Source organism: Aureococcus anophagefferens (genome assembly GCF_000186865.1).
Source record: "Aureococcus anophagefferens unplaced genomic scaffold AURANscaffold_1, whole genome shotgun sequence".
NCBI classification, from domain to species: Eukaryota; class Pelagophyceae; order Pelagomonadales; family Pelagomonadaceae; genus Aureococcus; species Aureococcus anophagefferens.
Window position 1 is genome coordinate 1647048 of NW_008705561.1, and position 12289 is coordinate 1659336.

At 66.2% G+C, this 12289-nt stretch overlaps 4 protein-coding genes across 4 annotated transcripts; 3 read left to right on the plus strand and 1 right to left on the minus strand.

Annotated features, from left to right (window-relative positions):
- Positions 1-212: 212 nt before the first annotated feature.
- Positions 213-1005, plus strand: AURANDRAFT_18713 (hypothetical protein; the record flags this gene model as incomplete). Its single annotated transcript, XM_009034095.1, has 2 exons — positions 213-353; positions 556-1005. Coding segments are annotated over 2 exons (591 nt in total), but the record flags the coding sequence as incomplete, so codon positions are not given.
- A 1617-nt stretch (positions 1006-2622) lies between these two features.
- On the plus strand, positions 2623-3960 carry AURANDRAFT_52027 (hypothetical protein; the record flags this gene model as incomplete). The annotated part of the gene is made up of 2 exons (XM_009034096.1): positions 2623-3107; positions 3167-3960. The coding sequence occupies 2 exons, from the start codon at positions 2780-2782 to the stop codon at positions 3958-3960; spliced, it is 1122 nt and encodes a 373-aa protein (XP_009032344.1).
- A 1124-nt stretch (positions 3961-5084) lies between these two features.
- On the minus strand, positions 5085-8489 carry AURANDRAFT_60679 (expressed protein; the record flags this gene model as incomplete). The annotated part of the gene is made up of 1 exon (XM_009034418.1): positions 5085-8489. The coding sequence occupies one exon, from the start codon at positions 8487-8489 to the stop codon at positions 5085-5087; it is 3405 nt and encodes a 1134-aa protein (XP_009032666.1).
- A 1995-nt stretch (positions 8490-10484) lies between these two features.
- Positions 10485-12024, plus strand: AURANDRAFT_70555 (expressed protein; the record flags this gene model as incomplete). Its single annotated transcript, XM_009034097.1, has 3 exons — positions 10485-10716; positions 10780-11732; positions 11902-12024. Coding segments are annotated over 3 exons (1206 nt in total), but the record flags the coding sequence as incomplete, so codon positions are not given.
- Between the last annotated feature and the right edge of the window lie 265 nt (positions 12025-12289).

Here is a 12289-nt window from a genome sequence, read left to right on the forward strand (position 1 = left end):
GGGGCAGCTATCCAGCCACCTGGCCGTCGGCCTTCCCGCCGATTCTAGAATCCGACCACCGCCGTCGTCGCCGCCACCTCCGCCATGTCGTTCTTCGGATTCATGAAGTCGGACATCAAGCTCCACTACTTCGACGCGCGCGGCGCGGCGTCCCGCGGCCGTGACGAGTTTCGTGAGATTTCGACCGGGAAACACGACGAAACGTCGTCATCTTTGGTAGGCGCGGCGTCGCCGAGGACATCCGCTACATGCTCGCCATGGCCAAGGTGCCCTACGAGGACAAGCGCTTCTCCTTTTCCTTCGGCGTGCCCGGCGACTTTAGCACGATCAAGCGCCCGGAGCGCGTCGGCCGCGTCCCATCTCTCCGCGGGGGCAGCGCGTCCGTCGTGCCGTGGCTGGAACTGTGCGTTTGGGGCATGCTCGCCGGAACGCCTCGAACCGCCTTGGGCAGGGGCAGCGAGTCCCGGAGCTCGGGGCGCCTCGCCGGAACGCCACCCGCGCCGCAGGTTCGACGCGGCCAAGGAGGCCGGCGAGCTCGACGCGGGCATCGGCAAGGTGCCCATCCTCGAGGTGGACGGCGTGAAGGTCGGCCAGTCCAAGGCCATAGCGCGCTACGTCGCCTCCAAGTACGGCTTCGCGGGCGCGAGCGCCATCGAGGCCTTCAAGATCGACTGCCTCTGCGAGCACGTCGTCGACATCAAGGCCACGTACCAGAAGGTCAAGGGCGACGGCGACGAGGCCAAGGCCAAGTACTTTGGGGAGACGCTCCCCGGGGAGCTCGCCAAAGTCGAGAAGAGCCTCGGCGACGCGAAGGGCCCCTGGCTCGTCGGCTGCAAGCCGAGCCGCGCGGACGTCGTCTTCATGGTCTTCCTGACGGAGTTCTTCGACAACGTCGAGGGCGCCAAGGCCGCGACGCCGCCGAAGATCCAGGCCGCGATCGACGCGGTCTCCGCGCTCGACGCGGTCAAGGGCTGGAAGGAGTCCCGCCCGCAGACGCCCTTCTGAAGCGAAGTTGCGCGACTCGTAACGGCGCGCGCGCCGGGGAGGAACGCTCGCTAGGCGGACGCGAGCTTCGCCTTCTTGTCGCGCATGTAGGCGTTGGCGAGGCGGTCGATGTGGTTGACGCACTCCTTGTGGAAGCGGTCCCACTGGTGGACGACGGCGGACTTCTGGCCGTCGTAGTCCAGGATGTAGCCGTCCTTGTCCTTGATCTTCCAGTGCGTGTCCAGGGGCCCCTTCATGTGCGCGGGCACGCGGAAGCCGTTCATCGCGCCGATCGTGTTCACGATGCCGTGGCCCTGCTCGTGGTGCGTCACCTTGACGCCCGGCAGCCGCGCGAGCTCGCCGCTGTCGTAGAGGTAGTTGTGGTAGCCCTGGTCCGACTCCGTGCGCGCGGGCGTCGCGTGGCACTTCATCTTGTCCATCTCCGCGACCATGCGCTCCGTGTACTGGCGGAGCGCCGGCGCGGAGCCCATGGTGGACCCGGAGCAGACGACGCTGTTGTTCGAGTACTTCTTGGGCGTCTCCTTGCCCCAGCAGCGGAGCCAGCCGGAGTTGAAGATGCAGTTGCCGACGGTCTTCACCTGCCGGTTCTCCGCGAAGAGGTGCAGGTTCGGCGCCGACGGCGACTTGTCGACGATGGTGAAGGGGTCCCGCTGGAAGAAGGTGTCCCGGAAGTCGAAGATGATGCCCCAGGACGTGTCCTCGTAGAAGCTCAGCCACGTCCGGTACATCTCGTAGCGGCTGACCGCGAGCGGCCGCGGGCCGCGCTGGTCGCCCTTGGCGTACCAGTTCGTCAGCGTGCAGCCCGCGGGCGTCATGAGCAGCCGTCGACGCTTCTTCTTGACGCACTCGTAGGTGAACTGGTACGCGAGGACGCCCTCGCCGCGCAGGTAGTCCTCGACGCCCCGCTGGAACTTCTCCGGCGGGCCCGCGGCGAGCACGATGTCGCCGGCGTAGTCCGTCGCGCGGAGCGTCGACACGAAGCGCGCGAACTCCTTCTGCGAGTAGCCGAAGCCCAGGGCCATGACGACGTCCGCGCTCGGGTTGTGCTCGAGGCCCCACATGGGCTTGAGCGCCGACGCCCACGGGTCGTCGGACGGCTTGAGCTTCTTCACCTTGACGGGCGGCAGCTTCGGCGCCGGCTTCGGCTTGTCCTCCTTGGGCGCGCTCTTCTCGAGGGCCTTGGCCATCTTCGCCTGCTGCGCCTTCTCCTGGTCGAGGATCTTTCGCTTCCGATCGCTGACGACGGGCTTCGGGAGCGACGCCGCGTCCTTCTCCGCGGCCTTCTCCGCGTCGAGCTTCGCCCGCAGCTTCTCGAGGGCCTTGGGGCTCTCCATGGTCACGGGCGGCTTCTCGTAGACCGTCACCGCCTGCGCCGGGCCGGGCGCCGACGTCGGCATGAGGAAGAGGCAGGCGCCGCCGAGGGCGACGGCGAGCACGAGCCACACGGGCACCGTCGCCGCCTTCTTGCCGTCGTTGGCCATGGGAGCGCGCGCGTCTCCGCGGTCCGGCTCTCGGTCGCGGCCGGCGCTGCGGCGCCGGCCGACGTGCGCGACGCGGCGACGACGCTGGGCTGCCGCCTCGAGAGGGCAGCATGGGCTGCTTGACGGGCGATTGCAGACAAATCGCCAGAGCTGAGGCAATAGAGGCGCTCGATCTGTTGGCGCGCGCGCCGCGAGCTGTCGTCGACGCCGCCCGCACAGCCGCCCCGCGCGAAGCACGCCAGTGCCAAACCCAGACCGCCGCGCAGCGCCTCCGCAACCACTACCGCGCCGCCATGTCTCTCGCGGCGAACCCGAGCGAGTCCGCGAGCACCATGCAGTACGAGGGCTCCATCTCGTCCGACGGGAAGTTCCACGGCCGCGGGTCCATCGTCTACAGCAACGGGGAACGATACGCGGGCGAGTGGCAGTACGGCCAGCGCCACGGCCGGGGCACGTACACGTACGCCGACGGCGGCACCTACAGCGGCGACTGGGAGCGCGACAAGATCCAGGGCGAGGGCACGGCCAAGTACAGCGACGACAACGTCTACACGGGCTCCTGGACGAACGGCAAGATCCACGGGCGGGGGAAGCTGGAGACGGCGAAATTCACTTATGAAGGTCAGCTGCCGGCGAACTTTTCTTACGGAGACGGCGAAGTTTTCATACGACCTTCATAGGCGAGTGGCGCGACGGCAAGAAGCACGGCCGCGGCCTCTGCTCGTACCACGACAACGGCGACGAGTACGAGGGCGACTGGGTCGACGACAAGTGGCACGGCGAGGGCGAGTGGACGCTCCGGGGCGCCGGCGGCAACGTCCACGAGAGGTACGTCGGCGCGATGGAGCAGGGCCGCATGCACGGCACGGGCAAGTACGTCTACAGCGACGGCTCCGAGTACTCCGGCGACTGGCACGACAACCGCATGCACGGCAAGGGCATCTTCACCTTCGCGAACGGCAACAAGTACGTCGGCGACTTCGTCGACGACGCCAAGGACGGCGTCGGCTTCCTCCAGTACGTCGACGGGGAACGCTACGACGGCTGCTGGCGCGGCGACAAGGCCCACGGCCAGGGGACGCTGACCTACGCGTCGGGCGACGAGTACGTCGGCTCGTGGATGGACGGCATGAAGGACGGCGAGGGCGAGCTCCGGTACGCGAACGGCGACTGCTACCGCGGGAGCTGGGAGCGCGACGCGGCGCACGGCCAGGGCACGCTCGCCTACGCGTCGGGCGACGAGTACGTCGGCGCCTGGCGCAACAACCTGCGCCACGGCGAGGGCAAGTTCTCGTGCGCGGCGGACGGGAAGCTCTACGTCGGCGAGTTCGCCGACGGCCTCAAGCACGGCTCGGGCACGCTCACGCTGCCGAGCGGCGACTCCATCTCCGGGACCTGGGACCGCGGCGAGCTCAAGGGCCCCGTGGACTTCAAGCACCACCCGGACTCGCCCTGGACGAACCCGAAGCTCTGAGGATCGGTCCTCGCGCGCGGGAGGGGGGATTTTGTCTAACTGCCCTCGAGAAACACCGAACGGTCCTCACCTCAGCCACAGCGCCGAGTGCCTTGGCGAAGTGGTCGGCGGTCGGTCGGCGGCGGCCGCGGCGGGGCGGCGCCGCTCAAGGCCTCGCTCAAAACAGTCGATTCGCCTTGACGCGTCTCTAAACGTAGGGGGCCCGGGAGGAACCGCGGGAGTCGGAGGTGGGGACAGTCGATTCGCCACAGCGAAGCGGAGGAGCAATGAGCGGGTCGCGCGCACAGGCACGGGCGACAGCTCTCGGAGGCGCGGACGTTGTAACGAAGGTGCTGAGCTGCTTTGGGATGCCCTGGGGCTCCGAGGTGTGCTCCGAGGTGTGCGATAAATTTGATGATAATTCCTACCGCTATACCAAAAAACACCTCGCCAATGTGTTCGCATTCGCGGCCTGCTCGCGTGCCACGAAGGAACTCGTCCAAAACGACGTTTTCTGGGTCGCGCACCGCGATGCGATGGAGACGCAGTTCCCTGCATCGGGGCAGATTGTCGACCCGCGTCCGGCGCCGGCGAAGTACGTCGACCCGCGCCTGCTCGATAGCTACGCGTCGCGATCGCCGTTCGACCAGTACGTGGCCGTCCGCCGTTTCTACGAACGCACGCGCAACGAACTGATGGGCTTCGTCGACGAGTCCAAGTGGACCGAGGCGGATAGCGCTCACTTGAATGATCTCGCGCGCTCCGCGAGAATTCTCGTCAAATTTGCCTACGGCGATGACGATGACGAGGACGATGAGGATGATGAGGATGAGCATTACGATGATGATGATAATTATGACAAGGAGGAGGACCTCGCGTGTTGCACTCCGAGGATGTGCGCGCATACAGTCATCGACAATTTTTGTCCTCGCGGACTTCCACGAGGACGGCGTTAGCGGCCACGCGGCTGATCTCCTCCTCCGCCGTTGGCCTGGAGTAGAGCCGAAGTACAAGTCGAGCCTTGCCAAGTTCATGCACCACCTCACGGACTGCACGGACACCTATACCTTCCGCAGCTACTGAAGGGGGGGAGAGTAAGTATACACGTAGTAGCGCGCGAGACGGCGCGTTCGGGGAGGGGGAGCTCAGACGCCGCCCGGCGCGACGTACGCGTTGTCGTCGTCGTCGCGGCCGAGGGGCGCGAAGGCGACGCCGTAGGCGTTGCCGTCGCGGCCTGGCCTCGCGTCGCTCTGCTTGTAGATGTATTTGTAGAAGACGAAGGCGATGGCCGCGAGGACCGCGGCGACGCCGATGACGGAGAAGGCGACGACGACGGGGTTCGCGCGCGGCGCGGCGCCGTCGTCGTCGGAGCGGTGGGACGAGGCGTGGGCGTCGTCGTCCGTGAGCTTGTGGTCCGGCGGCACGTAGTCGTCGGTCCGCGTGGGCGACGCGCCGTCGTCGGTGTCGCCGTCGACGCAGTACGTGACGACGTCGAGGACGAACGTCTTCTGCGCGGCCGTGAGCTCGTAGTTGTCGTCGAAGAGGCAGTCCCACTTGCGCACGGCGGGGATGGCCATGCCGCCGCAGCCGTCGTCGTCGACGTAGGCGCACTGGTCGGGAGACGCGAGGTCGAGGACGCCGAACTTGTTCACGAGGCCCGTCTCGCACTCGGCCGCGTAGGCGCCGAGGTAGGCGCAGTCGATGGCGTCGAGGGCGTCGCAGGCCTCGTGGGCCTCGCGGACGACGGCGCGGAAGTCGGCGAAGTCGTTGCAGGCCGGGATGGCCTCCTCGTTCGTGGCGCAGTCGCAGAAGCCGACGTCGCCCGCGTAGTAGACCATCGTCGCCAGGCGCTTCACGAGCTCGTCGTCGGACTCCAGGTCCTCGGACCCGTCGGGCGCCGCGGACACGAGGAGCGCCATGCAGGCCTTGGCCTTGGCGTGCTGCGCGTCGACGTCGCCGACCCCCTCTTCGAGCTCCTTGGCGCACGCCTCGAACGCGTCGAGCTCGCCAAAGTCGTAGGTGCCCTCGCAGAGCTCGGGCCGGTCGGCCCAGAGCTCGGGCACGAAGGGGTCGTCGCCCGCGCGGTCCGGCACGGTCTGGTCGAGGCAGTCGACGATCGCCGACGCAGCGGCCCAGCCCGCAAAGTTGTCGAAGACGCCGCAGTCGTCGCCGTTCTCGCAGTTGGGCGCGTAGCCGTCGCCGTAGTCGTAGGCGTAGCCCGACGCCGCGTCGTCCCAGCCCGGGTTCCAGAAGTCGTCGTCGCCGATGCCCTTCCAGTCGTCGGACGCCGCGCGCTGCGTCGCGCAGGCCGTGTCGCAGTGGACGATCGACGCCTCGCCGTTGCCCGCGGCCAGCGCGAAGCCGCACTGCTCCGGCGCCGCGCCGTGGGCGCGCACGAGGGACGTGCCGTCGGGCAGCAGCTCCACGAGCTGCCACGACACCTCCTCGCGCCACTCGCCCGACGACACGGCCGCGTTGTAGCAGCCGCCGTCGACGCAGTAGGGGAACTCGGCGTAGGCGCCGTCGCGCAGCGTGTCCGAGCCGACGATGGCGCCCTCGGCGTCCGTGATCGTGAAGTCCGCGCCGTTCCAGCCGTCGCCCCAGGAATCGACGACGCGCATGACCGCCAGAGCCTGCGACGCGTCGCACTCGAAGACGGACGTCGGCGGCGGCGTCTCGACGCCGTCGAAGCCGCAGGCCTCCTTCGTGTGGGGCCCGCTGGGGCACTCGCCGCCGCCGACGGCGAAGACGCACGACGCGGACGACGACCCGGAGAAGACGACGCCGCCCTCCGTGACGTCGCCGAGGGCCCAGCCCGCGGCGCGGCTCTGGGACGACCGCGGCGGGAAGGAGAAGTCGTAGCAGCCCGGCGCCAGACATAAATCGTCCTGGCCCTGGAAGCCGAAGTTGAGCGACCCGGACGTCTCCGCGCCGGCCTCGTCCGTGATCGTGTAGCGGACGCCGCCCCAGCCGTCGCCGTCGGCGTCGTACATCTCCAGCGCGTAGGGCAGCTTCGACGCGTCGTCGGGGTCGCAGCCGCCCGTGATGAGGTGGTCGTCCGTCGTCGCGTCGTCGGCCGGCGCGCACGTCGACGGGCAGAACGGCTGCCCCGCGTCCGTGACCCCGACGGAGAAGTCGCACTGCGCGGGCGCGCCGCCGGCGGCGACGGCGCCGGCGCCGCGCTTGCCGAGCTCCCAGGACACCTCCTCGGACCACCAGCCCCACTCGAGCGTCACCGTGTAGCACCCGGGGTCCGGGATGCACATGGGCTCGACGCCGAAATGGCCCATCGCGAGCGTGCCCGCGCGGATCTCCTCGCCGGCCTCGCCCGCGGCGTCGTGCTTGTGGACGCGGTACCCGACGAAGCCCCAGCCGTTCCAGCCCGCGTCCGTCATCGCCATGACGTACTGGTCCGCGTCGTTGCAGTTGGCCGCCGTCTCGTCGACGCAGCCCGCGGGGCAGTACTCCTCGACGCCGCCGCCGACGGGGAAGGTGCAGACCGCCGGCCCGCCGCCCGACGCCGCGATGACGAGGGCGCCGCTCTGCGGGTCCTTCTTCTTGACGGCCCACCGCGGGTCCGAGCTGTAGGTGTCGTCGGCCTTGACCTCCATGACGTAGCAGCCGTCGGCGAGGCAGGCCGGCGTCGTCGACGTTTCGCCGGCGTAGGAGCCGGAGCTCACGGCGGCGAAGCCGTCGAGGATGACGCTGTAGAGCGCGTAGTCGTACGCGCCCGCGCCGCCCTCGAGCTCGATCTCCGCGGCCGCGCGGCTCCCGCAGCCCTGCGCGTCCGGGTCCTTGCAGACGTAGGGCGCCGCCGTGCCGCAGGTCCGCGTCGCCGTGTCCCGGCACGTGGCCTCGCAGCAGTCGCCGCCGTCCCAGCCGCACGCGGCCGTGTTGTAGCACTGCGAGATATCGGCGTCGCAGGCTCCGTCGCCGAGCCACGCGGCGTGCGGGACCTCGCAGGCCGTCGCCGAGCAGTTGGCGGGGACGGGCGCCGGCGCCGGCGCGGCCGTCGCCGCGTCGTCGTCGAGGACCTCCGTCGCGCACGCGGCCCAGACGCCGCAGACCTTTTGCGCGGCGTCGTCGCGCGCCTCGAGGTCCTCGCAGACGTGGATCGTGTGGAGGAAGGACACGACGCCGTCGCAGTCCCAGTCCGTGAAGTCCGCGGGCACCTCGACGTCGCCCTCCTCGTGCTCCATGATCTCCAGCACGCACGCGAGGCACCCGGCCGCGTCCTGTTCGCACGCGACGAACTCCTCGAGGCACGCCTCGTCGTCGACGTCCTGGAGCGACCGCCCGTCGCGCACGTCCCGCAGGAACCCGAGCCTCCGGCCCAGCGTGTAGGACGCGTCGGCTGCGTCCGCGAGCGCGGAAGTTTTGTAGTCTTCCGTCGGCGCGTTCGGCCGCGTCGTCTCCGGCGCCCCAAAGTCCGGCGCCGCGCGGGGACCCGCGCGCGCCTTCCGGGCGCGCTTGACCCACGACGACCGGGGGACCGCCGCGGCGGGGACCGCCGCGAGGGCGAGTAAGACGCGCATGGAAGGAGCGCGCATCTCGGAGCCGGGCACAGGCGCGGATCACGCCGACGGCACCGAGACGAGATACCGAGACGTTGCCTTTGCAGGCCCAAGGTGCGGTGAAGCGATCAACGTACATCTAGGCCGGGGTCAACCGATTTTTTCTGACAAAGTTTACAACATTTTTAACCGAGAATTACAAAAATACCAGTTAAACTTCAGACAACACACCTAAAATTGACGCAAAATATGACAAAATTTCTCACCTAAAATTTACACATTTTTGATCTTAATACCCTCCCAGAATAGCCATATGTCTCTTTTGTAGGGACAAAATCGCCATATTACACACATTTTAGCCCAAAATACCATTTTTTTCCGGATTGCCATTTTACACCCCAATCTATCATTCCCAAAAGTTACCATTTCTCTCACGTGTGTCCCAAAATCGCCAAATTTGGGCCTCTCTGTCATCCCAAAATCGCCATTTTGTTCGTGTCAATGGATATTTTAAGGGATTTTTGTGTCTCCCTTGAAAATAGCACTCAAATGTCGTAGAAAACAAGGAGATAATTATTTAAAAAACCTACATATAGGACTAAAACAGGAAATGACACTTCAACATCTGTTTTTTGGAAAGCAGAGCAGTGTTCCTTGACAACATAACGTCTCCCACATTCGATTTAACTTTCCCATCAGAATTACTATGATTTCATTCTGGGCAATGACTCCTCCATCCGGCAGGAATCAGCACGCACTCTGGCGCGACTTCTAGTTGTGAACTCACCCACTCAGGGCATCTTGCTCACGAAAACACAATTATGCGTTCAAGGGGTCAATTTTAACCATTTTTCTCCTAAATTAGCCAAAAAATACATAAATTCGCCTTAAATTAGCAAAAAATAGCGAATATTACCAAAATGACCAAGATTTTGGTCAAAAATACAATTACGCAAAGTACAGTTTGTCAGTAAATTAACATACTTCAATAAGCCGATGTTTACCTTACTAAGAAATTGACCAAAAAAACAAGCAATTTCGAGCAAATTTAGGCCATTTTCGTGAGAATAATGACCCCAAAACGTGAAATGCATTTTTTTCATACATTTTTGTCATTAATTTTCCATCGAACTTCAACAAAATCGTTCTAGGGAACGCGAAAACACCCTTAGGATTATTATTATTATTATTTTGTATTTAGCGTCGGGGAAGCCGCATGCACAAGAGCACACGCGGCCTATAGGTCCCGGACGGAAGAAGTTGAAGTAGGCGGGGCAGCTGCCCCCCAGCAGGGGCCGGAGGCCCACGGATTTTACACTATAATCCTCCCTACCCTAGGCCGGCCCATAGGAATAATTAATAATTAATTAACAATACAGTTCGGCCCGGCGCAGCCAGAGAGGTTCCCCCAACGTTCCCCCAGCCGGGACGTTTCACCTGACTTGCAGTCAGGCATTTTCGCGCTACAGAGAGCGTTTAGCGCATAGGAGATGGTAACATTTCCCAACCACCTAGGAGGCGGTTCACTGGCAGCGAGATCCATTAGTCGTCCATAGAGGCTGTGCATCGACCGCGCGCGCGTCGACCGTGCGCGCGTCGATCGCGCGGTGAAATCGCGGCCAAAATTCGTTTATGGTCGTATCGACGCGAAGACCTTCATGTCCTTTGACGGCGCCGTGGGCACGCGCAGGCCGCGAGCCGCGCGGGGCAGGCGCAGCCGCCGAGGCACGTCGCGTTCGTCGGCCTGTGCACGTCCCAGGACGGATCGTCGACGGCGGCGACGGCGCGCGCGAGCAGCAGCGTCGCAAGGCCCGCCAGCATGCCTACAGCTGTATAGGGGCCATCGCAAAATGCCACTGGAGTGTCCACTGGCCGCCATTATTCGCCATCGGCCGCCGGCGCGCCGCGCCGCCCCCCCCCGGCTGCCTCGAGACCCCGGCGAGCCACTCGATCCTCGTGGACGCGGCTAGACGGCAACGCCGGCTCGGCGCCTCCGAGTCGGCAACACCCGCCCGGCCGGCTGGATGATGCGATGGCTCATCGCAGCGATTGTGCTCGCCCGCTTCGCCGATAGCTCGTCGTGCTCCGTGCGGGACCCGCGGAAGAACGACTCGCCGGCGAAGCGCTCGAAGCATGAGGTGCAGTGCGAGGGCGCTCGCCGCCAGAAGACGCGATGACGCGCGCCTGGGCCGTCGCCCTGGCCAGCGCCGTGCTGAGCCGCGTCGCGGCCGACGGCATGATCCGGAACGCCGAGGCCTACTGGGTAAGTAGGCGCGCGCCGCCCCGCGATCCCCCCCCCGCGCTCGCCGACCCGCAACCACCGTAGGTCATCGACCCGACGGACCAGACGTGCCTGACGGAGCTGGGCACCTTCGGCGCCTGCGACGACGACGCGCTCTTCATGTACCTGAGCCGGCCCGTGGGGTTCTGGGACCGCCTCTTCCGCGGCGCGAAGTCGCGGCGGAGCCTGGCGATGGTCCTCGAGCCCGTGCCGTCGCGGAGCTGCCTCGCGACGAAGCGGGCCTTCGGCCGGACGATCCTCGGCGGCGGCGACTGCTCCTCCGTGTCCAAGGCCCAGCAGTGGGAGATGCTCCAGAGCAACGCGCGGCGCTTCGCGGCGACGACGAACGAGGACGCCGTCGCGCACGTCGCGCTGACGACGAACGGCCAGAAGGACTGCGTCGTCCGCGACTCGTCCATCTGGTCCAAGGCCGCGCGCCTCCAGCGGGCCCTGAGCGAGGGCGGCTCCGCGGGCCGCGAGCGCACGCCCAAGGGCGCGCTCGCGAACACCGTCTCCGTGCTCCGGTGCGACGCGCGCGGCCACACGCCCCTCGAGCTCACGGCGTCCAACGTCGCCAACAGCGGCTTCCTCTTCCAGTCCGCCGACGGCGCCATGTGCTACGACGGCGTCCGCTTCCGCGCGTGCTCCGACGAGGACCGGACGCTCCGCTGGGGCGTCGGTGTCCGCTTCTCGCGCGGCCGGCCCGAGACGTCGCTCTACAAGTTCTACAACGCGTCCGAGTCGTGCCTCGTCGAGGTCGGCGACCACGTGGCCCTGGGCTCCTGCGACGCCAAGGGCGCGCGCGGCTGGGGCGTCACCAAGGGCCGCCTCTGCCGCGGCGGCGACTGCGTCAAGTCCGGCAAGTGCCTCGCGCGGTCCGCCTTCGACGCCGCCGCGAAGCTGTTCCCCTGCAAGCAGAACATCTACGAGCACCTCACGCTCACCCTCGACTCCGACGGCTCCGACGCGCGCGTTCCGCCGCGTCCTCTTTTTTCGGTGTTCGCCCGTCGCGAGATGATGTTCCACTTGGTCCGTGTTACCGAATCGAGGATTAAGACCCCTCACACAAGCCATGTGATCAACAATCCAAGTACCTGATCGCTCCCCTCGTCCGCGCGCGCCCCGCGGCGCCCCGCGCGCCCCGCGCGACGTTCCCGCGCCCCGCAGGCTCGCGCAGGCGCTCAAGGAGGCCGCGGAGCGCGAGAAGGCCGCCGAGGCCGCGAAGCTCGGGCCCGGCCGCGCGTCGACCTACAAGGTCTAGGGCCCAGACGACTAAGCAAGATCAAGCCGACGCGTGGAACTTCAGTAGTAGTTTAAGCCCCGCAGGCGGTGGGCGGGCGAGAGCAGGCACGCCAAAAGGGATCCGAGCGTGCGCGCGTCGCGGATGGTGTCAGAACCATCAATACGATAGCCGACGCTGGCGTCCATGAGCTCGTATGAAGGTTCGTTTGGGTCGTGGCGCCAAGGTTCGACGGGCGCAAACTGAAGACGGCAAACGAGGCTGATCCGATCGACGCGCTCCTTCTTTCTTCCGGGAGCCCGGACGTAAGCGTCG